Source organism: Oryx dammah, unplaced genomic scaffold (genome assembly GCF_014754425.2).
Source record: "Oryx dammah isolate SB20612 unplaced genomic scaffold, SCBI_Odam_1.1 HiC_scaffold_13, whole genome shotgun sequence".
Lineage (NCBI taxonomy): Eukaryota > Metazoa > Chordata > Mammalia > Artiodactyla > Bovidae > Oryx > Oryx dammah.
Genome location: NW_024070197.1, coordinates 9,445,508 through 9,469,884, shown reverse-complemented (window position 1 = coordinate 9,469,884; position 24,377 = coordinate 9,445,508). Strand labels below are relative to the sequence as shown.

Below are 24,377 nucleotides of genomic sequence, written 5' to 3'. Positions count from 1 at the left end.
TGATACCACCTCCCAGCTGGCATGGGGCAGGGGAGGGGGCCAGCCAAGGACTCAGATGCTTAAAATACAACTCGGGTATGTGTTCTGATGGGGAACTCAGAGCGCCAGGATTGAGCCACTCGTGCAGATGAGGACTTGTTCATGTCTCTGGATTCCAGGCGGGCTGGCAGTATGGTTATTAAGAGCCCAGCTTTGGCGCAAAACTCATTGTCTTGAATCTTTGCCACTTTAAAGCTGGAATAGGGTTTGACTGTCCTGAGCCTCAGTTTCCTCATCTGTAAAATGGGAGCTGACTGTGTTAGAATTCCTTCATACAATGCGAGGACTCAAGTTTTACAGCCTGTCCGGTGTTCTGACTGTGGGTGGCATGTCGTAAGCACCCTGTAAACTTTGCTTCTGGGACTTCCCTAGCAGTCCAGCGGTTAAGACACCACACTCTCAGTGCAGGGGCCACAGGTTCTATCCCGGGTCAGGTAACAGATCCCACATGCCTCATGGCCACACAGCCAAATAAAAACAAAACAGAACTTTGCTTCTGTTACTCATCTCAGTGATCTTGGGCAAATCTCTAACATAGAGCTTGGCAAACTTTTTTTTGTGAAAGGCTAGAGACCTGGGCTTGATCCCTTGGTTGGGAAGATCCTGTGGAGCAGGGCATGACCACCCACTCCAATATTGTTGCCTGGAGAATCCCAGGGACAGAGGGGCCTGGCAGGCTATAGTCCATGGGGTTGCAAAGAATCGGACATGACTGAGTGGCTAAGCACAGCACACAGATAATAAATACTTTAAGCTTTGCAAGCTGCTTATGGTGTCTGCCAGGTATTCTTTTGTTTTTGTTTGGTTTTTGATTTTCTTTTTCACAGTTCTTTAAAGTAGAAACCATTCTTAACTCATAGATTTATAGAAATGGGCCACTGGCCATAGTTTATGGTAAAACAAGGGCAGCCCACTAGAAATAATCATACGAGCCATGTTCTTCATTTCAAATTTTCTTACATCTACAGTTCTTTAAAAAATGTTAAAAGATGTGTGAGGTTAGCCATAGGGTTTTCTTTAACCCAGTGCATCTGAAATATTTAGTTTCTGGATAGTTTAGGAAGAGTTAGTGAGTTGTTCTACGGTCTTTCTTGTTTACCAAGTCCTTGAAATCCAGACTATATTTTACAGTTACAGAACATTGATTCAGATAAACTGTGTTTCAAGTGCTCAAGAGCCACGTGTGGGGAGGGCTTACTGAACTGGACAGTGTAGGGTTAACAGCCCTCTCTGCTTCATCTTCCCCACCTGTAAAATGAGCATGAGAATATTAACTCCCAGTCCTTAGCAATGTTGAAGATTTATCAGGAGCTGATCTCTGAGCATGTAAGTTTATTGGATGGAGAAAAGTATGTGGAGGGCAGTCCAGGCAGAGGGAATAGTCTGTGCAAAGGCCCTGTGGTGAGACATATCTCTGTGATGTGTTGGGATGGAAGCAAGGGCTTAAGTGGCTGGACAGCAGGAGCCGAGGCTGGGAAGGTGGGCAGAGTCCAGATCATGCTGGGGCGAGATCAGGGGGGTGCCTGCTTGAGAATCTGCTCTGGGTTGTCTGGCTGCTTCTCTGCCCTGGCCAGCAGGGAGGTGGCTGGGAAACTGCAGTCCTGTTGACAGTCTGTCCACTGCCTCAGTTCTGTGACACAGACTCCCCTGTGTCTGAACCTGTAGCTTTCTCGTTAATGGCCAAGCTGGGTGCCTCTACCTTACTCATATCCTGCTTCTTACTCCCCTTGTCTCAGCTTTGTCACCATTCAGATTCCCAGAAGACAATCTGATTGGTCCAGCACAGCATTTGAAGTAAAGATGAGCTTCATGGTGTGCCTGCTGATTGGCTGCCCTTGTCAGGTCTCCTCCAATCAGCTGTGGCTTCTATTGAATAGGGGCCATGGGTGGGGCAACTTTCCCACTTAGGGGAAGTGGGTGTGGTCTGGGATTTGATTGACATGGGGAAGGAAAGGAAAGACGTGGCTTTGGAACTAACGGACCCTGGTTGGGGAGAAGGCAAGGAGGATGTCGCCAGGGCCTGGATGATTGGGGGATGGTGGGATCCTGGGAGGAAGAGTGGTTTGGGGAAAGAAGCCAAGCCCAATCGGGATGTGGTGAGTTGAGGGCCCCACGTCCAGTTAAGAGAAATAGCTGGCTCCTTAGAGAAAGGAGATTGGCAGTGGCAAGAGACAGAGGAAGAGGTGCTCTGATGGATTTTTTTCAAAAACATCTGAGAACTGGAACAAGGAACATTATATCCACAATGAGAGGGAAAAAAAGGCACCCCTAGTCAGGGGCCCCTGCATATTCAGAGACTTGAAAGTCAGAGAGTCTGGGCTTTGGGTGCTGAGCTTTGAGGACGACCCCAGGATGGCCTGGGGTGGGAGAAAGGAAAGGAAACTGAGGCAGTCTCTGTACCAGGCTGTGGAATCTGCTTTGGGGGCCCTGGTGGAAGGTTTTGGAGCAGGCAGGATGTAAATCAACTTTTCAGTCCTTCAAAAGGATTGGAAATAGACTTTTTGATCTTTGGGCTTCTGACCTGAGGAGCCAGGAGTGAGGATTGAAAACTGTGGTATCCTTGGGGAAAGCACTTGGGGTGAGAGGTTCACAGCCTTGTCTCATCCTGCCTCCTCCTTTTTTTTTTTTTTTCCCTTTCTGCCTCATTCTCTCCAATGAGATTGCAGCCAAGAACCTCTCTGGCCCTCATTTTCATTCGGTTATTTTAACTCCTCCTTTCTGTTCCCCTGGCTGATGTGAAGGATACAAAAATTCGTGGATGTGAAAACATTTGACCAAAAACCAAAAGTAGATAACCAGTACGTGGCATTCAGGCTTCTGAGCTGCAGCTGCTGTCAGCGGCAGACATCACTAACTGATCCCAGCACTTGCTGCTCCTGAGCCTAGTGCTCAGGGCAGCCATGATCAATCCATTGGCATTATCATCTGAGTCCTATTTATCACTTGCCTGTGGATTCTTTGAATGCCAGGGCTTGCCTGTCATTCATCTCTGGGTTATCACAAAGCCCAGTGCATATTGCCCACTGTGTTCTTTTTCTTTACTTACTGATGCCTGTCAGTTGCTCTTTTCTAGAGCCATAGCTGTCCTACACATTACCTGGCAGTCCCTGGTCATCACCCAGCCCCCTCAAGGGAGACACAGCCTCATTTAGGTGTCACTTCTTCAAGGAAGCATTCTTGGATTGAGCCTGAGTCCAGAGTCCTTCTAGGCTTCTGGGACACCTGCCATCACCACATTTATTACTCGTGCTGTTATTTTTTTTTATGCCCAAGCCTGGTTCCCAGGTATCCCTCTTATTCCCTGAGATCAGATTCTGGGCCTGACATCCTTTGTTCTCAGTGCCCTACTGGGATACATAAGCCTTGGGTTTGGGGATGGGGGTCTGAGTATGCTAAGGGGAGTGTAGATTAGGGAGCCTTTGTGTCACTGTCCTGCCCTGCAGTGGACAGGCTGATGAAATAAATGGTCTCAGGTAACCTGCCACGTGTCTTTTCTAGGCATAAGCCACTACTTCACCCTGTTTTGCTTCTTTGCTTGTCTTATTATGTCTGTAATGACGGCCCCAAAAAAGGCTTTGTCAGCCTTGTTCTCTGCTGTACCATGGTCCCCATCACCATATCTCAAAGATGGTGGGTGGGTGAGTGCTCAGATTCTGTCATTTCTTTGAGTCATGCAGATGGCTTGTTCCAGAATAGATTCAGGGAACTAGATCTGGTAGACAGAGTGCCTGAAGAACTACGGATGGAGGTTCCTAACACTGTATAAGAGACAGTGACCAAAACCATCCCAAAGAAAAAGAAATGGAAGAAGGCAAAGTGGTTCTCCGAGCAGATCTTACAAATAACAGAAAAGAACAGAAGCAAAAGGCAGAGGAGAAAGGGAAAGATACATCAACTGAATGCAGAATTGCAGAAAATAGCAAGGAGAAATAAGAAAGCCTTCTTAAGTGAACAATGCAAAGAAACAGGAAAACAGTAGAATGGGAAAGACTAGAGATCTCTTCAAGAAAATTGGGAGATACCAAGGGAGCATTTCATGCAAGGATGGTCACAATAAAGGACAGAAACAGCAAGGACCTAACAGAAGCAGAAGAGATTAAGAAGAGGTGGCAAGAATACATGAAGAACTATATAAAAAAAGGTCTTAATAACCCGGATAACCACAATGATATGGTCACTCATCTAGAGCCAGACATCCTGGAGTGTGAAGTCAAATGGGCCTTAGGAAGCATCACTATGAACAAAGCTAGTGGAGGTGATGGAATTCCAGTTGAGCTATTTAAAAATCCTAAAAGATGATGCTGTGAAAGTGCTGCACTCAATATGTCAGCAAATTTGGAAAACACAGCAGGATTGGAAAAGGACAGTTTTCATTCCCGAGAAAGTTTAAAGTACCGTACAATTGTGCTCATTTCATGTGCTAGCAAGGTATTGCTCAAAAACCTTCAAGCTAGGCTCCAAACAGTACGTGAACTGAGAACTTTCAGATGTACAAGCTGGATATAGAAAAGGCAAAGGAACCAGAGATCAAATTGCCAACATCTGTTGGATCATAGAAAAAGTAAGGGAATTCAAGAAAAATATCTACTTCTGCTTCATTGACTATGCTAAAACCTTTGAGTGTGTGGATCACCACAGACTGTGGAAAATTCTTAAAGTGATGGGAATACTAGACCACCTTAACTGCCTCCTGAGAAACGTATATGCAGGTCAAGATAGAACTGGACACGGAATGATAGACTCCTTCAAAATTGAGACAGGAGTTCATCAAGGCTGTATATTGTCACCCTGCTTATTTAACTTATATGCAGAGTACATCATATGAAATGCCAGGCTGAGAGAATCACAAGTGGGATTCGAGATTGCCAGGAGAAATATCGGCAACCTCAGATATGCAGATGATACCTAATGGCAGAAAGCAAAGAGGAACTAGAGAGCCTCTTGATGAGAGTGAAAGAAGGGAGTGAAAAATCTGGCTTAAAAGTCAACATTCAAAAAACTAAGATCATGGTATTCGGTCCCATCACTTCCTGGCAAATACATGGGGAAAAAGTGGAAATAGTGACAGATTTTATTTTCTTGGGCTCCAAAATCACTTTGTACAGTGACTGTAGCCAGGAAATTAAAAGGCATTTGCTCCTTGGAAGGAAAGCTATGACAAACCTAGACAGAGTATTAAAAAGCAGAGACGTCATTTTGCTGACAAAGGTCCATCAAGTCAAAGCTATGGTTTTTCCAGTAGTCATGTACAGATGTAAGAGTTGGACCATAAAGAAGGCTGAGTGCCAAAGAATTGTTGTTTTCAAATTGTGGTGCTGGAGAAGACTCTTGAGAGTCCCTTGGACTGCAGGACTGCAAGGAGATCAATCCAGTCCATCCTAAAGAAAATCAACCCTGAATACTCACTGGAAGGACTGATGCTGAAGCTGAAACTTCAGTACTTTGACCACCTGATGTGAAAAGCCAAGTCACTGGAAAAGACTCTGATGCTGGGAAAGACTGAGGGCAAGAGAAGAGGGCAACAGAGGATGAGATGGTTGGATGGCATCAAGGATACAATGGACATGAGTTCGAGCAAGCTCCGGTAGATGGTGAAGGATGGGGAACCCTGGCGTGCTACAGTCCATGGGGTGGCAAAGAGCTGGATATGACTGAACGACAACAACAATCACACCATAAAGCTATGATAAGTAAAACCTGGTAGCACAGAATGAACGGCCTATTTGTAACAACGTGAGTGGAACTAGAGATTATCGTACTGAGTGAAGTAAGTCAGAAAGACAAATACCATGTGAAAACACTTGCATGTGGAATCTACAGTATGACACGAATGAACTTAACTACAAAGCAGAAACAGACTCACGGACATAGAGAGTGGACTTGTGATTGCCAAGGGGGTGGTGGGTGCGGAGGGAAGGATGGGGAGTCTGGGATTACCAGGTGTATACTGTTGTATATAGGATGGATAAACTACATTGTATAGCACAGGGAACTATATTCAGTATCCTGTGATAAACCATAGTGGGAAAGAATATAAAAAAGAATATGTATAACGGAGTCACTTTGCTGTATAGCAGAAATTAGTGCAACATTGTAAATCAACTATACTTCAATACAATGAAACAGACAGACAAAAAACAATAGAATGAACAGCCCGGTTGGAAATACACATTGTCCTCAGTGGTCAGTTCAGGATTTTCCAATTTGGTGGTGATGCAAATGCAATACGCCTTTAATTTTGAGTTCTTTTCTGTTCCTGGCTAATGATACATGCTTTGATACTCTTATGATGGTGGGCAAGTAGCAGGGAGCAACAGAAACCTCCAGTTCACGGTCAGCCACGCAGTTAATCACAAGGGTAAACAAGTGATACACTTTCAAGCCTCCCGTGTCCAGACAACCATTCTGTTTTTTACTTTCAGTCCGGTATTCGATAAATTACATGAGATACTTTACAGTTTATTATAAAATAGGTTTTGTATTAGATGACTTAGTGTTTTGAGAACGTTTAAGGCAGGCTGGGCGAAGCTATGCTGTATGATGTATTTGGTTTATTGGGAGGGAACTCCATGGCAAGTCAGAGAAGCTCTGTGTTGGGTGAGCTGTAGGAAGGCAGGGCAAGATTCAAGCTGCAGCCTCAGAGCTGAGAGCATCAGGAAGCCAAAGATACCCATCAGCTGGGTCTTCGTTGATTCTTGTTGACGACGATGTCTTTTCTCTTAAGGGGGTGTGGAGGGAGGAGAGAGGTTAGGAATTGGGTCTGGAAGGGCCAGGGTGGGGGTTGACCCTGTGGTCTTGCTGTGCCCCTCCTCAGCTGGCCTTGCAGACTGGGCGTGAGCCCCCACCCATCTGGCGAGTCCAGAAGGCGCTGCTGCAGAAATTCACTCCAGAGATCAAGGATGGACAGCGGCAGTTTTGTGCCACCAGTAATGTGAGCCTGCGGAGGAGAGCGAGGGCCAGGGGCGGGGGGAGGCGGGGTCTCCCTCACACATGACTCTGATTTACTGTGGGTCTAAGAGGCGTCCAGAAAGCGCTTTCCACCCCCCGGCAGGCTCCCGCGGTAGCGCAGGGCGGGGCTGGGAGTTCAGGGTGTTGGGCTGCCCATCTGCGGCGGACGGAGTTCTTCACGTGCTCCTTTCCTTTCGTAGTATTTGGGGTACTTCGGGGATGCCAAAAACCGGTACCAGCGCCTGTACGTCAAGTTCCTGGAAAACGTCAACAAGAAGGATTACGTGAGGGTCTGTGCTCGGAAACCTTGGCACCGGCCCCCAGTGCCTGTCAGGTACCTTGGAGGCCGCGGGGCAGGTCGTGGGCGGGGCCAATAGGCCTAGGGGTGAAACATACTAAGATACTGACATAAGATCAACAATTTTAAAGTACAAAATGCTTGAAAGCAAGAGTTGGGAAGGGGGTGCAGAGACCCTGAGAATGGGGGCCTCAGAGAGATGGGGACAGAAACCAACTCCATAAGAGTCTGTGCTTTCAGCTGTGGGCTAGGTAGTGGGGGCCGGGGTACCCCAAGGGGGACAATTTGGGTTTCGGGGGCTGCTGAGCACAGTCCCATCTATGTCTCCTTCCAGGCGCTCTGGGCAGGCCAAGGGTCCCATGTCCGCTGGGGGTAGCTCCGCACCGCCCCCCAAGGCCCCGGTACCACCTCCTAAGCCCGAGAACCCTGACAAAACGACGTCCGAGAAGCCCCCCGAGCAGACGACTGACACGGCCATGCCTGAGCCCCCTGCCCCCGCGAAGCCGTCGCCACCACGGCCAGTTGAGAAGGAAAAGGAGAAAGAGAGGGCAACGCGCGCAGAACGGCCGCTGCGGGGCGAGCGGGGCATGGGTGGCCGGCAGATTCGGCCGGATCGGAACCTCTCCACAGGCCAGCCCGCCACCTCCCGGCTGCCCAAGTCCCGACCCACCAAGGTGAAGGCCGAGCCGCCCCCCAAGAAGAGGAAGAAGTGGCTGAAGGAGGTGGCGGGCAACGCCTCGGCGGGCGGGGGCCCACCGGGCAGCTCCTCGGACTCGGAGTCGTCCCCCGGGGCCCCCAGCGAGGACGGTAAGGCCATCGGCAGCTGTGAGGCTGGTGGGGAGGCGACCCCGTGGTTTTCAGAAAGAGGCATGGGTCGTTATTATACAGAGGACTCCACGCAGCGTCAGCAGACAGTCATGGTAGTAATGAGTTAAAAATCATAGCCATAGCTGACGGTTATCTGGCACTTAACCACGTGACAGGGTGTCCCATAAGTTGTTTATACATGTTAACTTGCTTGATTTTTTACCGTGGCCCTATGAAGTAGATACTCCATATTATCCTCAAATACAGGTGAGCAAACTGACGTGGAGAGAGTTCAGCACAGCTGGGTGTGGAATCCCACCTGAGTTGGCTTGCGTCCAGCAGAGTCTCAGGCTGTGCTTCCACACTGTTTTGTCTCAGAACAGGCACATTCTGGGGCTTCCCAGGTGGCTCAGTGGGTAAAGAATCTGCCTGCAGTGCAGGAGACCTAAGAGACAGGGGTTCAATCCCTGGGTCGGGAAGATCCCATGGAGGACGGCATGGCAACCCACTCCACTATTCTTGCCTGTAGAGTCCCATCGACAGAGGAGCCTGGAGGGCTATAGTCCATAGAGTTGCAAAGAGTCCAAGAGTTGCAAGTTGCAAAGAGTTGACTGAAGCATCTGAGCATGCACACGCGTAAGCAGGTTCTGAGGAGGACTGGGGACCAGCATCTGTCCTGGAAGCCCAGAGACAGTGGTGTTCCCTATGACCCGCTAGGTGACTCTAGGAAGCGGGTGGCAGCACCTCAGTGACCTCACCTGTAAAATGGGTTAATAATAAAGTCAAGTGGGTATTCACAGTAAAGCATGTACGAGGGTACTCGACTATAGTGGGCACCAGATGGGAGCTCCATTGCTTAGAATGATGTCTGGTTTATTATGACAGGAACAACAAAAATATATGTGCACATATGTATAAAAATATAATAGCTGACTTAGTGCTTTTAAGTGACAGGCATCATTTTAAGCATTTTACACGTTGGCTCATTTCACCTTTAGATAAACCCTGTGGGGTTAGGTACTTTAGAATTCTCATTTCATTTAAAAATACTTATTATTTCATTTATTTAGCTGTGCCAGGGTTTGGTTGTGGCATGTGGGATCTTATTTCCCCAGCCAGAGTGCGAGACCAGGCCCCCTGCAATGGGAGTCTTAGCCACTGGACCACCAGGGAAGTCCCTATCCTCATTTTATTTTCAACAGTTTTTTAATTAATTAATTTATTATCCTCATTTTAAAGATGAGAACACTGAGGCCCTGGGAGGTGCCATGACTTGCCCAAGGTCACCTACTCTTTCAGGTGCAGTACCAGGGTAGCTGTTTTAACGGAGGCTAAATATACAGCTAGTCAGTCAAATGAGAGAGATGGAGTTAATTCTCTTTCCATCGAAGTCCTGATGAAGTAGAAGATTTGTGGAGAATAAGAGGCTCCTCTCAAGGTTGTCCAGGTCCGGGTTTCTTTTCCTCTTGTTGCTCGGCCGCCCCCAAGCTTGTTGTCAAGCACGTGGTGAGAGGCGTAGCCCAGCAGCCCCCACAGCTGCAGTCCTGCCAGTAGGAAAGGACCCAAAGGTAGGGGTATGACTGACCGTTCAGCTCAGTGCCAGATCTGGGGATGGCCCACATCCTGTCTCCTCTTTATCCCACTGGCCAGAACTCGTCACATGGCCACATCTAGCTGCAAAGGAGCCTGGGAAATCCAGTCTTCGGTGGGTGGTGGGCTCATTCTGACCAGGTGGAAGCCCCCTTGGCTGGTTACAGCTGGGTCAGGGGAAGATGCTGGCAATGGAGGAGCTTAACCAAAGGCCCAGATTTGCAGGACTTTTATTTCTTAAAAGAGTTTTATACATCTAATTCATGTACCGTGTGGCTCACCTATTTAAAAGCCATAATTCTTTGACTTTTAGTAGTCAGAGCTGTGTATCCATCTGGCAATCAACTTTAGAGTATTTTCATTGCCCCTGAAAGACACCCTGCTTCCTTTGTCCATCACTTCCCTTACTCCCCTTCTTCATACCCTGAGCAACCAGTAATTTACTAATTTCTGTAGATTTGCCTATTCTGTATATTTCATTGTAAGGGATCTCACACGATGTGCACTCCTGAAGGACTAGCATCTTTGCTTAGCGTGTTTTTGATGTTCGTCCATGTTGTAGTGTGTATCAGTACTAAATTCTTTTTTTTTTGTTTTAATTAAACTACAGTTGATTTACAATACTAGTTTCAGGTGTATAGTATAGTGATTCAATATTTTTATAGATTATACTCCATTTAAAGTTATAAAATATTGGCTATGTTCCCAGTGCTGTACACTATATCCCTGTAGCTTACTTATTATTATACATAGTTGTTTATAGTATTTCATTCTTTTTTATGGCCAAATACTATTCCATAGCTTGGATATGCCACATTTTATTTATCCATGGACTAGTTGATGGGCATTTGGGCTGTTTTCTGCTCTTTGGCTACTGCTGCTGTGAACCTATGTGGACAGCCCAGAATTTTCTGAACCTATGAAATGGGAGAAACTAAATTCTACACCCTTTGGGGAAGCTGTTCCCCAGCCAAGGGTCAGTATCTTTCTCTCAGTCTTGTTCTTTGTCCATTCACCTCATTTGACCAGGAGCCCCTCCAGGGCAGGGTGAGCCTGACTCCTCTCTGGATGCCCTGAAGGTTCTGCCCAGACAAGGAGACCTCAGACCAACCCTCTCACTGGTCTAAGACTGGTGACTTTCCTTGTGCTAGAAGCTGATGCATCTCCTTGGATTCACAATGAAAGTTCTAAGAAGGGGCTGTACCCTCTCTCCCTTCCTTTAGTCCACTCTCAATCTGGCTTTCTCAGCCCCTTTCTGCAGATGTTAATTGAATACCTACTATGTGCCATGAACTGGGGGTTCTAACAGCGAACAGAGTAGACAAAAGCATGTATCCCCATGGGAGTTTAGTCTCTCTGGGGGAGTCGATCAGATAAAGAGGTTATGTAATAGAATTTATGTAATAGAATTTCATAGAAAACTATGAAAAATCATCAGTGTAAGGCTGGGTGGGATTAAGAGCAGTAGAGAAAAATAAATCTGGTAAACAGGATCCGAGTGGGATCCTGCGTGATTATTTTCTGGAGAGACGGGAGTGGGGGAAGGTTTCTGGAAGTGACATTGGAGCCAAGATCTGAATGCAACAGGGCTGGGGTGGTGTGACATTAAGGGAGAGAACATTCTGGACTGGGCGTGTCTGAGGATCAGGAAAGAGGCCAGGCGCTGGAGGAAGTGAGGGCAGAGAAGGAACAAGACCAGATCCTGGAGAGACAAGGAACTTGGGACTTTGCAGCCCTACTGGCAGGATTTTATCTCGAGTGAGACGGGAGCCATAGGAAGGTTCAGGCCGAGGCTTGACGGGGTCTGACTTCTGCTGCCAGGTCGTCACTCTGGGCTCTTGAAACCGCTGTCAGCGAGGACCGTCCATGTGGATAAATCAGGCGGCCGTTTCTCAGGCCTCTTCCTAAGGGATTTTTTGGGGTCTTAAGAACATGCGTGGGCCTCCTGCTTCTGTTTTCTCCCCACTGCTCCTTGAGTTGCTAGTGGGTGTCCCTCCAGTGCTATCCTTGGGGGATTCTCTGGTTAGCACTCTGAGGTTTCACCGCAGGGGCCCGGGTACCATCCCTGGTCAGGTAACTAAGATCCCATGAGCCAGGTAGCATGCACTACAAAAAGTAAGAAGACGGTCTTCCATCTTGTTGCTTGACCTTCCATCAAGCAACTTGGCAGGCTCCCTCCACTTCCGTGAGCCTCAGACTCCTTTCTTTACCCTGGCCACCCTCCCAGCCTACCCCCAACCCACTCCCAGAGTTCATGGAGCAGGTCCTAGTGTCTGTATCTCAGATGCAGCCCCACCAGCCACCCGCTCACCAGGCCAGACCCTCCAGGCCCCTCCCTCACCTCTGCAGCTGGGAAACCCCCAGTCCCACCCCTCTGACCCCAACTGCCCCCACCACCACTGCCCTGTCCCATAGCCCTGGCCCAGACACTGGCCCTCCTGCCCCTCAAAATCTCTGTACCTGTCCCTCCAGCCCCATCCCCGCCTTGTTCTTTCTCAGCTGCTCCATTGCCCTGGCCTCTGGTCTCCCCCTCCGATCCATCAACATGGCCTCGGAAAGCTTGCTCCCCAATTACCTTCACCCTTCCCTGCTCACAGTTCTCTCCCATGGCTCCCTAGGATGCCTCCCTAAAAAAGCCCCTGCCCTTTGCCCCTCATTTTGGAGGCCCCACGTGGTCTGGCCTACACTAACTTTTGCAGTCTCAGTTCCCACCTCTTCCCTCAAACTTGCCCTTTGTGATCTGATCTCTTGAACTTGATTCACCGGTTTGGAAACCAATCCTGCTGCTGCTTTAGACTTTACAGAAACTTCATGGAACTGGTCAAACACAAAGGTCACCGACCTGGAATTCTCTTTCTGATCTCAAGGTGTGATGCTTATGTGACCTTTAATAGCCTTCCCTGACTTGCCAGGCTGAGCTCGTGATGGTACCTGTGATTCAGCCTTAGAGTTTATTGTCCTGGTATTGGAGAGTCTTCCCTCAGCGGACTCAGAGGTTGGAATAGTGGATCCACGTCTTCTTTCTTCCCCCCCAGAGCGGGCAGTACCTGGGCGTCTGCTGAAAACCCGGGCGATGCGGGAAATGTACCGGAGCTACGTGGAGATGCTGGTGAGCACGGCACTTGACCCAGACATGATCCAGGCCCTGGAGGACACACATGGTAAGTGGACCCAGTCCCCCAACCCCTGCTTTCCTCCCACCGTGTATCATTGTGGGGCTAAGCTCTTCTGATGATGTCCCTCCTCCCCTTTCAGACGAGCTGTACCTCCCACCCATGCGGAAGATTGATGGCCTCCTGAATGAGCACAAGAAAAAAGTCCTGAAGCGGCTGTCGCTGAGCCCAGCCCTGCAGGTGCTTGGGGGGCTGGGCAAGCGGTTTCTGGGACCCAGAGCCCAGGCCCAGAGTAGACACGTGCCCGTCAGCCACTGTGCTCCTTCCCAGAGCTTTGGGCCCTGGAGGGGGCAATCGTTGGAAGGCTCAGGCTTGGCCAGGAGAATAGCGGAAGGCTGAGATGTTCCATAGGGATCTCTGGGCCCAGCATCCCCGCCCACCCAGATAGAGACAAGCTGGGATGGCCTGATGGGGTCATTGTCAAGGTCTGGGCTGGGCTGCTGGGCAGGCCCAGCAGAGCATGGTTATGGAGTACAAATTTGGGGACAAAAGGTGAACTAGGGCCTGGACCCAGGGCTCGCTGGGGCAGAGTGTTGTGCAGATTCTGATGGCTTCTCTTGTCAACATAAATTCAGGCTCTTTGAATTTCAGGCTTGAGCATCAAGTTGTCTATGTAATTTCCCTTCTGGGATGGGAAGTTAGGGTGGCTCCGGAAATTCTGGGAGATAACACTAATCTGGCTCTGAGAATTCTGATGGGGATGTTAGTGTGGTGCTGAGAATTGGGCTGTAAAATATCAGGATGGCTCAGAATTCAGCCATGGAATGTTGGTCTGGCCCTGAAGGTTCGTGGGGGCCGAATGTTAGTCTAGTTCTGAGAATTCTGGGATGGATTTTAGGCTAGCTCTAAAAATTCTTATTGAGATATTAGCCTGACTATGAAAACATGGGGTAATCTGGTTCAGGAACTCTGGGTGGGAAGTCAGGGTGACTCTGAGAATCCTGGGATTGACTATTCATCTGGCTCTGAGAAGACAGGGCTGGGTGTTGTGCTAGGATTAAAAATTCCGCTATAATGGGAATTCCCTGTGGTCCAGTGTTTAGGACTCCACACTTTCACTGATGAGTACACAGGTTCAATCCCTGGTCAGGGAACTAAGATCCTGTAAGTCTTGGTGGCATGCCCCCCTCTCCAAAAAAAAAAAATTTACATGGTAGAACATTAGGGTAGGTCTGAGCATTATGGGATGGAATATGAGTCTGGTTGTATAATTCTGTGGTGGATGTTAGGGATTCTGGGTTTCAGGCCAACTCAGAATTTTGAGTAGGACTTGCAAGTGACTCTAGAAGCTTGGGTGGGATGTTAGCAGTCTCAGAAAAGCCTGGGCTGGGCCACAGAGCACATTATAAGGGTCACCTGCCTGGCCTAGGTTTCTGCGGTCCTTGGAGGAAACCGAGATGCTTGTGTCTTTTCTGACGGGTTTTCTGGGTGAAACCCAGGCTTCTGACCACTCGGAATCTGAGAACCGGGGAGGTGGGTGGATCTGGGGTGGGCGGGTCCAAGGAGGTCCCCCTGACCCACCGGATTCCTGCAGGATGCTCTGCACACGTTCCCCCAGCTGCAAGTGGAGCAGAGTGGGGAGGGCTCCCCTGAGGAGGGGGCCGTGCGGCTGCGGCCAGCCGGGGAACCCTACAACCGCAAGACGCTCAGCAAGCTCAAGAGGAGCGTGGTCCGAGCCCAGGTACGATGGGTAACCGGAGAGGTGGGGCCTGGACGGGAAGGTGGGGGGACAGGGGTGGGGCCCAGACTGGAGGTGTGTGGGTCAGGGGCGGGGCCTGGACTGGAGGTGTGTGGGTTGGGGGCGGGGCCTGAGAGGGAGGGCGGGGTTGGGGTGGGGGGTGGAAGGAGGGGCTGCCTCGTGCTGGGCAGGGTGGCTGAGGCCTCTGCGCTCCACTTGCCCAGGAGTTCAAGGTTGAACTGGACAAATCGGGATACTACACGCTCTACCACTCACTCCACCACTATAAGTACCACACCTTCCTGCGCTGCCGGGACCAGGTGAGCCCACGCACGCCCCACACGTATCATTCTGGGATTCTGCCCATCACAGGCTCCTGGCTGGACCCTGGCAGTCCAGGTCCCCGACCCATCTTCCCTCAGACCCAGGAGTCCCACTCCCAGCCCCTTTCTCCGAGACACTGACCCCGAGGCCCCCAGCCCCCTCCCACCCCAGATCTACGTTTAATCCTCTGCAGACCCTGGCCATCGAGGGCGGCGCAGAGGACCTAGGCCAGGAGGAGGTAGTCCAGCAGTGCATGCGGAATCAGCCGTGGCTGGAACAGCTCTTTGACTCCTTCAGCGACCTGCTGGCCCAAGCACAGGCCCACAGCCGCTGCGGGTGACCCCACCCTGGCCTGGGGGGGCCACCTCCTCCATGAACCGAGAATGGGGACAGAACTGTGCCCTCAGGAGTTAACCCCTGGGCCCCGTTGCTGGGGAAGGGTGGGGGGTCATTGGTCAGGGTGTGTTTGTGCTGCCCCCGCAGGGCAGGGTTCAAAGTTCGACTCCCCCCACCTCCCAAGCCCTCTCCACTCCCTCCCCTTTCCTCCCACTGTCGGGTGTACAGAGAAATTATTTATATATATGTATAAATGTCTATTTAGTAACGGTTTCCCTCCCCCGCCTTGCCCCGATCCCCCCTCCATGGCCATAGCCCCAGCCCCCTCCACCTTGTACATAATGTATAGGAAAAGTCTATGTATGGTTGAGGGGGGCGGGGCGGCTTCAGAGAGCTGGGGGACCCCTTTCCCCCCTCCCCGCAAGCCCTCCCTCACAGGCCAAGATCTTTGCTAAAGGCCATTCCCTCCCCAGGACATTTGGCGTCGGGTGGGAGGGGGAAAACGCATCTTGTTAATTATTTTTAATCTTATTTATTGTACATACCTGGGGCGGGGGTCTGGGGAGGTGGAGGGGGGAGAAGGGTCCCCTCCCTTTACCCCTCCCACTCCTTTTCTACTGCGATTTGTCTGTGTCTGCCCCCTCCACCCCCATCCCCTTGTCATCTGGATGTGGTTCTATTTTTTATCAGTCTCTTCTCTCCTCCTTCCGCTCTCTCTAACCCCTCTGCTCCCATCTCCCCACCTCCCTTCGTCTCTTGCTCTTTCTTGGGCTTCTGTACAACTCAACTTGTATACACTGTGTACACACAACCAGCCAAACGAAAACCCAACGGCAAACACTTTATCGGCTGGCTGGAGTGCCTCTGTCCTGCGACGTGGTGGGGCGGGGGGCGGGGGTGGGGGGTTGCTGGCATGGGCAGAGTCTGGAATCTGGAATGTGGCTTTTCTAGAGCCCTGGAAGGTGGTTGGGCTGGGGTCACTGTTTTCCATTATGTCTTGCTGTGTTAAATTAGCCTACCCCAAAACTTAATACCTTGAAAACAACATATCACAGGGTTTCTGAGTTCAGGAATTTGGGAGCCAGTTAGTTGGGTGGTATTAGGGTCAGTCACAAGGGTGCAGCCCTCATGGGTTTGACTGGGGTTGAAGGATCTGCTTTAAGGTGGCTCACTCATGTGGCTCTTGGCTGGAGGCCTCAGTTGCTTGCCGTGTGGACTATGCCATAGGATGGCTTAAGAGTCTTCCAGACGTGACAGCTGGCTTCCCCCAGAGTGCATGATTGAAAGGAGAGATCAAGGAGAAGGCCGCTTAATCTTTACGTCCTAAACTCAGACACTGTACTCCACTGCTTCTGCCACACTGTTCATTAGAGGAGGGTCGTTAAGCCCAGCACACACTCAAGGAGGGGAATCAAGCTCTACTTTGTGAAGGGGAAAGTATATGAATTTGGGATGTTACCTTTAAAGCAGTCCAGGCCGTGATGGGTGTCAGGAGTTAACCAGGTTTCTCTTGGCTCCCTGAGGTAGGCTTGAGGGTTCTTGAACTTGAAGTAAGGGTTCCAGGGTGAACCCTGGAACTGTAAGATCCTAAGTGAGCCGGCATTTTAGAGGTCAGCCTGCAGAGCCGAATGTGAATTCCTGTATTCTCATGCCTTCCTGGAATCCTCAAAGAGCTGGTGGAGATGTAGACCCGGGTTCTTTCTCAGCACTGAGTCGGAACCCGTTGTTAAAATCCTGGGAGGATTCTAATATGCGTTCAAGTTTGAGGAACAATGTTCTAGAATAAGAATAAGAGTGTTACAATTTGGAGGTCAACTGGTGTCTTCTAGAACCCAGCCTATAAGGTAGTGAGTAAGCCATTGTTCTAGATCGCGGACACATCCTCAAAAGGAGACCATTGGTATTTTAGAACTCTGGAGTTGGCGTTGAGGGTGGTTGGTCAAGGGGTAGAGACCCAACGGGAAGTGTAAGGCGGATTATCAGCATTCTAGATTCTCTTCCAGATGAAACAGGAAGAACCCCTCTTCTAGAACCTTGGATATTGGCTAGATCATAACCAATGTGATAAATTCTAGAGACCTGGTTTTATAGAATAGAGGACTGCTAGTAACATCTGAGGACCATGACAGAGTGAATGATGAGCCATTTACTTTCTAGAATCATGGAATTAAGATGAGTCATTAGTGTCCTTGAACTCTGACCTATAGGAAATGAGTGCAGCCTCTGTGAGAGAGTCACACTTCTTGACTCTGGGCTGCTGATGTCAAATTGGGGCCAAAGGTCCCTGGATTGTCCCAGAGTAGAGATCCAGAGTAGAATTTGGAAGAAATGTTCAGAAGGTGATCTGCGGAGGCAGTATCATCCCTTTGGGGATAATTACCTTGTGGTTGGCCTTCAGAATTCAACTGTCCAAATTCCTATATCAGCTCCAGCACTGACCAGACAAGTTGGATAATAGCCTCTACCCTCAGCTTTGTTATCTGTAAAATGGGCTTCTGTCAAGACAAAGGAAAGCTATTTGTTTGAAGCACTGTTCAGTGCATAGCAGGAGACCCTGAGAGGTTTGGTAACGGTCCAAGAGATGGTGAAAAGGGAGGAGAAGCAAAGAACTCCAAAGATGGTTAAAGCGAGGGACATTAAAACCCCCAAGGGATTTGAAATCATTGACAAGCCCTGCTAAGCCCAGGGGAGGATAGGATCCAGAGGCTTACAGGCACACACTTCACCTAGGCAGATGCCAACTGGGCCAGCCCAGCCTCTTCGCTGTTGTCTGATGAGCTTTGGCATGGTGGTGGCTGCAAACTTTGCAAAACTGGCCTGCCAGTTGTCATGTGGGTTTTGTATCTGTGCCTTTTTTAGGGGCAAGCAGTAGCTTTTGTCACTTTGTCGGAGTGCATCTTGGTCTTCTGAGAAAAGAGGTGTCCCAGCCAGAACTTCACCCCATTAGACAACACAGAAAAGACTGCTAGCGGCGAGACTGGTAGGAGACCCAGTCTTGCGGGGAGAGGAGTTAGCAGGGCCCCCCCCCCGGTTCCTGTTGAGAGGAGCTCACCCCTGACCGGGGCTTAGGTGGAGATATCAGATCTTAAATGAAACATCCCCGTCCCACAGGGGAGGCCTTTGCTGAACAGAGGTTCTTCTGGGGGAGTGGACGCTGGGGAAGGGAGGGGAAATGCAGCAAAATATATCTGAGCCACGCTTATTCCCAGGGCAGAAGGTTGAACCCAGGCCAAGGATTCTGTGATAATGAAACCCGGAAAGGGATCTTTAGCTAATCATTGTTCTAATCTGGAATACAGAGGGACCTTCATGCTTCTAAGACTGGAGAACTCTGTCATTGCTCCTGAGCGCAGAGTACCTCCCAGGCGCTGCTTTCATCCTCTGCACCCAAACCTGGGGGCAGATTTGGTTCCTAAAGGCAGTGGGAAGTAACTGCAGTCTCCCCCACTCTGCAGATGTGAAAACAGAAGCGCGCACAAAGGCACTTGCCTAGGAGGGTCAGCGCCAGATTGGAACCCAGGCAGCCTGCTGCTAGGGGCCACGCGGGGTCATCGTCCACCCCAGAACCAGGAAGCAGGTTCTGGGTGGGTGGGTGTGAAGGGAGCGTTTTGGGATCAGGGCCCAGAGATTCTGTTGAGAATAAGCCGATGTGGGGGTTGGGGGAAGAGATCATTGACTTAACAGTAGTCAGGTGGGGACCAAAGTTCCAGGAGACACGGACATCTTGGTTGGGATTTCTGGTTTGGTGTGTTGGAGTTCAGAGATGGTCTGTCTGGGACTTCTCTGGTGGTGCAGTGGCTGACTGCGTTCTCAGTGCACGGGCCCTGGGTTTGATCTCTGGTCCAGGAACTAGATCTCACATACCAAAACAGACCTGGCACAGCCAAATAAGGAAATATTTTTTTAAAAAGATGGCCTGTCTGACGGGCCTGGGCAATGGGGGAGTGGTGTTCTCCGGTTCTGGCTCCAGTCTTCGAAGTTAGCAGCTGCAGTACAGATTTGGGGGTCCTGATCCCCAGACCGTTGTCACCCTATACTTCAGCCCCACCCCCCACCCCCAGAGGAGAGGCTGGCAGGGGGGTGCCTCCACACCAGCCTCCAGGTGAATTGAAGGTTGAGAGTCAGATGTCAGCCTAACCTAGAGCTTTCTGGAGCTGAGAACCTGCCTGTCGGCGGCTTAAACACCATTCAGCCCACCTGTGCCTTCTCCCCTCCGCAGCCAAAGCGCCTTTCTCAATACACATTGGAGGTGGGAGGCAGGTGGGCACGGTTTGTAGCAGTTGCTGCCTGTCTCCAAGGTCTCCTAGAACACCACTTCTGTCTGACAGACCTTTCTGCAGTATGAGAATATTGTGTGTGTGCCCTGCCCACGGCGGTGGGGGTGGGGTGTGGGTAGTAGCCACTAAGTCACACGTGTGAATACTGAGCTTTTGAATGTGGCTGTGTGACTCAGGAGCTGAGTTTTTACATTGAAGTTAATTTAAATAGCCACATGTAGCTTCCGCCTACCAGACTGAAAAGTGCAGTTCTAGAACTTTCCAGAAAAAAAGATTTTTTTATTTACCGCCCCCCCCCCACCCCCGCCCCCGTCACCAGCTCCTCCCTGCCTGCATGTGGGAATCTTAGTTCTCTGACCAGGGATCCAACCCATACTCCCTGCCTTGGAAGGCAAAGTCTTAACCACTAGACTGCCAGGGAAGTCCCCCCTCAAACAATCCTCATCCCAACAAAATGCCTACGGAGACAGAAAAGGGTGGAATCTGTTAAGAGAGGAAGTGGGGGTCAGACGGCTGGCTCAGCTTGTCCCTGCCCTGAGCAAAGGGTCTTAGATCTGATGGTTCTTGGTGGCGCTAGGCTTTAGCGAGTGTGCACAGGCCTGGAGTTCACCCAGTCCCTTTTATAAAAAAACACCTCTTTGGCAGTGACGTTTATTTCTCTGGGGAGGGGAGTTATATACAGCAGTGACCCGGGTGCCCGGGAGCCCTCACCCTTGGGCTCGGGTGGGGGAAGGCAGCGGTGACAGAAGGCACAGGGTGGTCACGGCCCCCGGGGGGGAGGCCAGGAATCGCGGGTAGGGGTGTAGTGTGTCCTGGGAGACCCAGATCGGGAAGGGTGCTCAGCGAGAGCAGCTGGTCCCTACAGAAGGACACAGGGGCAGCCTCTGGCCTTCTTCCTGGGGGCGCTGGGCGGGGAGGGCGGGAGCTCTTGTTCCTGGTACTTCCTGTGGGAAGAGGCTGGTGAGTTTGGGTGGAGTAGGGGCTTAGGGGATGAGGAGGATCACGGGAAGGGGGCTCAGCTCACCGGACGGCCCGCACCAGCTGCTCGAAGGCCTCATCCACGTTGAGGCGCAGTTTGGCAGAAGCTTCAAAGTAGGCCACGTGGTGGGAGGCACTGAAGGTGGAGGCTTCAGATCGGGGGACCTGGGGCACAAGGGGGATATGGAGGAGTCAGGTGCCTGCAGTCAAGGCTAGTCCCAGCCAGGGTGGGGAGGCAGAAAGACACACTGTGTGCTCTAACTGGGGTAACGTACTGCGGAGGCTCAAGTGTAGAGGAAAAGGTCCCGGGTGATCACGACGGAGGAGCCCAAGGGGCTGGGTGCCATGTAAGAAGGGAGTCAGAGAAGGCTCCACAGACCTCCCTGAGTTGTGGGGCAGAAAAAAGTCAGGGTGTCCCCGGCAGAGACCCAAGCAAAGCTCCAAGGCCTTAATCGAAAAGATGAGTTCTGTGTGGAAATCACAGTCTGTGTGTATAGGGAAATAGAACAGAGGAGGGAAAGGACAGGGCCGCGGGGGTGGGCATCCAAGGCCAGGTGGCCGAGCTGCGGTGTGAGCAGGGGAGGGGCAGGTGGAGTGGGAGGTTGACTGGAGGGGAGAAATCCAGAGGAGGTGAAGGCCAGGCTCCAGGTGGGAACAAGAGGAGGGGTCAGGACGGAACAATCCTGGGGCTGGTAGACCCTGGGGGAGGCACCCTTCTTCCTTTTTCCAATTCAGCCACTTCTGAGAACTCCCATGTGGGCAACGGTGGGGACTCAGAAGCTATGACTAGTGGGGTGCGTGGCTGCAGACCAAGGGAGTCAGAAGAGGATGCTGACGTGAGGAGCCTCAGGAGGTGGCGCCAGAAGGAACCTCCCAAGACTGAGATGGGGTTGGGGTCGGGGGTAGGGGGGAAATCCCAGACCTGGCGCTGTGTTTCCAGATCCGCCTTGTTGCCAACCAACACGATGGGGAAGTCGTCTCGGTCCTTGACTCGAAGGATCTGCGTGAAGAGCTTGCCCACTTCGTTGAAACTGCGGATGAAGCCAGAGGTCCAGCCAGCTGCTCTCTCCCCGCGCCCCCTCCCTACCCACCTCCCCATCCCGTCACTCTCACCTCTGCCTGTCATTAATGGCAAACACCAGCAGGAAGCCGTGGCCCGCACGCATGTACTGTTCCCGCATGGCACCAAACTCCTCCTGGCCGGCAGTGTCCAGGACTGCAGAGAGAGGGAAAAGGGTCTCCAAGGGGACGGGGGTCTGGCCAGCCACCCCCAAGAGCCCTCAGCCCTGCCACCCTTCCCTCCACCGTCGTCTCTGCCGCCCTCACTGTCTAGCCGGGCTGGGACGCCATCCACAGTGCAGATCTTCGTGTAGGAGTCTTCAATAGTGGGGTCGTAGTCAGACACAAAGTAGGACTGGTGAGACGGGGAGAGGACCTCGTTAGTGCAGCGTCCCAGCAAAGGTGACGTAGCCCAGCCTCCGAGCCCTGACTTTATCGGCCTCCTTCCTTCTGGGTCTCTTCCTCTCCCTGAGTCTGTCTCCCTCTCTCTGGGTCTCTGGAGCTTCCCATTGCCTTCCCCAGGCTCTTCTGTCTCCTTCCTGGTCCTCTCTCTGTTTTTCTGGTATAAGGTACATTCCTGGCGTCGTCATTACATCCTGGCTGTGTGGCACTGGACGAATCACTTCCCTTCTAAATCAGTTCCCCTCTCTGAACCTCAGTTTTCTTATTTGGAAAATGATAAAAATAGCTGTAGGCTTAATCCAGGGTTTGTGAGATTCAGGGAAAACCCCGGTTCAGTATTTAACACATCACTTGGGCATAGTAGGTGCTTGGTTATTGGGAGCTGTTCTTGTGCAGAATCTGCCTGTCTAGCTCTCTCTTCTCCTTTTCCTCTTCCTTTTCCCCCCGCTCCTCCTCCCCGTTCCCCTCCTCCTCCCCCTTCCCCTCCTCCTCCTCCTCCTCCTCGGGCAGTTTCTCCTCCCAAGGGAAGGTCCCGGTTCCAATCGGGCGGCGAGAAGCTGCCCCGCCCGCAGGCCAGCCCCTCCCTTCCTGCCCGGTCCCGCCCGCCTCCAGCCAGGCTTTGGGCCAGTTTTGGGTCTGCCCCTGGGTGCAAGGGGCCCAGGGCTAGGGCCTTTCTCTGCACAGACAGGGGCTCCCAGGCAGGTGCTGGCTGGGGTCTCTTGGTGGAGAGCTCTGTGGTAGCGTCTCAGTAGCAGACAGACACCTTTCTCGGGTTTCTCTGAGGTGGGAGGGTTTCCCTTGGTAATGGGGTGGAAGTTTCCCACGCAGAGGTGGGTTTCCAGGAGAGAAGTGATGACCTGGCAGCTGGGGGTCTGCAGGCTGCATTCTGCCTGTTAGAGAAGTGTTTGATGAGGGAGGGATCTAGCCCTAGGGGACTGAGGGGTGTGTCTGCAAAGGGGAAGCTCAGTGGTGAGAACTGGGGGCTGGGCTTAGGAGCATCTGGGAGATTTGCCCTAGAATATAGAGTCTAGAGAGTCTTAAAGACCCTGGAGACGCATTTAAGATATCAGAGACACTCTCAAGGGGCAGGTCTGTCTGGGGGTGTCAAGAATCTGGGGGCCTGCTCCATGGAGATGATTTGAAGACTCGCCAGATTTTCAGAGAGGGACTCGGGGAATCGGAGTGGAGGACGACTCAAGATGGAGGAGTGGTTGGTTTTCCTTGGGGAAGGCTGGCAGAGGGGAGGGTCTCGGTCTGGGGGGATGGGGGATTCCCAGAACTTGGGATCTCAGAGTTCTCTGGAATGGCCAGAAGGCAGAATCTGACTAGGGGAATCTCAGGGGCGTTCTCCCAGTTAGGTTCTGGGTGGCTCAGAGGGGAAGCTGGGATCTAGGATTTGGGGGAGATGGGGCTCAGGCTGGGGGGAGGTGGCACCTGGGGGGGGGCGGTGGGCGCCCATGAGAGTGCTTAGGGTCTGGATGGGGTGACTTCTGGATTTAAGGTGCTCCCAGGAGGCACCCAGGGTCAGGTCAGCAGGGAAGCGGGGTTCTGAGTACTAGGGATGGGGTGATGGGTCTCAGGACACAAGTACAGGAGGAACGTCCCTCGTGTTTGGGGGGGTGGAGGCCACAAGGGGCTCAGAGTCACATCTGAGGGGATTTCTTTTAAGATTAGAGGGCCTCATAGGAGGGGCTGAGTGATGGATCGAGGGGAAACGGGAGCTCTGGGATCCCGCAAAGGGCTCAGTTCTAGGTCCCGGGGGCACCCCCCCGGGTGAGGGCCCTCTACCTGGATGAACTGGATGGTCAGCGCGCTCTTGCCCACGCCGCCGCCGCCCACGACCACCAGCTTGTGTGTCTCGCTGGGTGGGGGGTCCCCGGGTCCCGGCACCCCGCCCCGGGGCCGCCCCCGCCCTGTCCCGGACGCCGCCCCGCTGCTCATGTCGCCACCGCTGCCTCTGCCGCCGCTACCGCCTGGGGGGGAACCGGGCGGGGCGTAGGGGCGGGCCACGCTAATAAGGCTACTGCATAATCATGAGCTCCAGCGAGAAAGACTTGTGTCTCCGGACACTTAAGGAGGAGGGAAGGCCTGGGAAAAGGAGGAGCTATGCTAATAAGGGTAGGCGACCGGCGTTCGCCAAGAAGGGGAATTCCAAGTGGAGCAGGAGAATGCTAATACAGAGCTTTGCTCACCCGGAGCGGCGCCACGCGCTCTCGGCTGCCGGGCCACCTGGGGGCGGAGCTATGCTAATAAGGGCCTCATTCTCTCGGCGGACGGGTTGAGAAGCTCGTTCGGGGTGGGGCTATGCAAATAAGAAACCCAGGGATGCAGTTTCTTAGGACGCCATCCCGGAGGCCTCCTTCTAGTAGGCGGAGCTCAAGGACCCGCGCGCGGCCGTATATAGGCGCGCTCCGAGAAAGGAGCAAGTCTTGAGGGGAAGCTCAGCCCCCGACCTGGGATCCTAGCCA

General features: G+C 51.9%; 2 protein-coding genes across 5 annotated transcripts in view; one reads left to right on the top strand and one right to left on the bottom strand.

Moving 5' to 3' along the window:
* PRR12 (proline rich 12) overlaps window positions 1-16,038 on the top strand; it is a 29,231-nt gene extending 13,193 nt beyond the window's left edge. For both annotated transcript variants that reach the window (XM_040252272.1, XM_040252271.1), the window contains exons 7-14: window positions 6,854-6,970; window positions 7,188-7,321; window positions 7,620-8,092; window positions 12,718-12,843; window positions 12,938-13,035; window positions 14,390-14,536; window positions 14,758-14,853; window positions 15,051-16,038. In XM_040252272.1, coding sequence (XP_040108206.1) covers window positions 6,854-6,970; window positions 7,188-7,321; window positions 7,620-8,092; window positions 12,718-12,843; window positions 12,938-13,035; window positions 14,390-14,536; window positions 14,758-14,853; window positions 15,051-15,197 — 1,338 coding nt within the window. In that variant the 3' untranslated portion in view covers window positions 15,198-16,038. The remainder of the gene's footprint in view (window positions 1-6,853; window positions 6,971-7,187; window positions 7,322-7,619; window positions 8,093-12,717; window positions 12,844-12,937; window positions 13,036-14,389; window positions 14,537-14,757; window positions 14,854-15,050) is intronic.
* Window positions 16,039-20,107: 4,069 nt separating this feature from the next.
* Window positions 20,108-23,884, bottom strand: RRAS (RAS related). 3 transcript variants are annotated; one of them, XR_005723190.1, is made up of 7 exons: window positions 23,698-23,872; window positions 21,775-21,862; window positions 21,562-21,664; window positions 21,371-21,479; window positions 20,724-20,915; window positions 20,495-20,613; window positions 20,108-20,414 (listed from the first exon to the last, which is right to left on the bottom strand). XR_005723190.1 is itself a non-coding variant. In XM_040252273.1 (6 exons), exons 1-6 carry the CDS (start codon window positions 23,848-23,850, stop codon window positions 20,330-20,332), a joined length of 657 nt encoding a protein of 218 aa, XP_040108207.1. In that variant the 5' UTR covers window positions 23,851-23,884; the 3' UTR covers window positions 20,108-20,329. The 3 variants fall into 3 exon arrangements, 1 of the variants encoding a protein (XP_040108207.1); XR_005723189.1 differs by having other exon boundaries at window positions 20,724-20,895; XM_040252273.1 differs by lacking the exon at window positions 20,724-20,915 and having other exon boundaries at window positions 23,698-23,884.
* Between the last annotated feature and the right edge of the window lie 493 nt (window positions 23,885-24,377).

What these genes read in the sequence shown, in the direction of transcription:
- RRAS (XM_040252273.1), bottom strand. Translation starts at nt 23,850, where the DNA reads ATGAGCAGCGGGGCGGCGTCCGGGACAGGGCGGGGGCGGCCCCGGGGC. An exon ending in ATCTGGAAACACAGCGCCAG is followed by an intron (nt 20,614 to 21,370) that starts GTCTGGGATTTC and finishes CTTGTGCCCCAG; the next exon opens with GTCCCCCGATCTGAAGCCTC. An exon ending in CAGCTGGTGCGGGCCGTCCG is followed by an intron (nt 20,415 to 20,494) that starts GTGAGCTGAGCC and finishes CTCTTCCCACAG; the next exon opens with GAAGTACCAGGAACAAGAGC.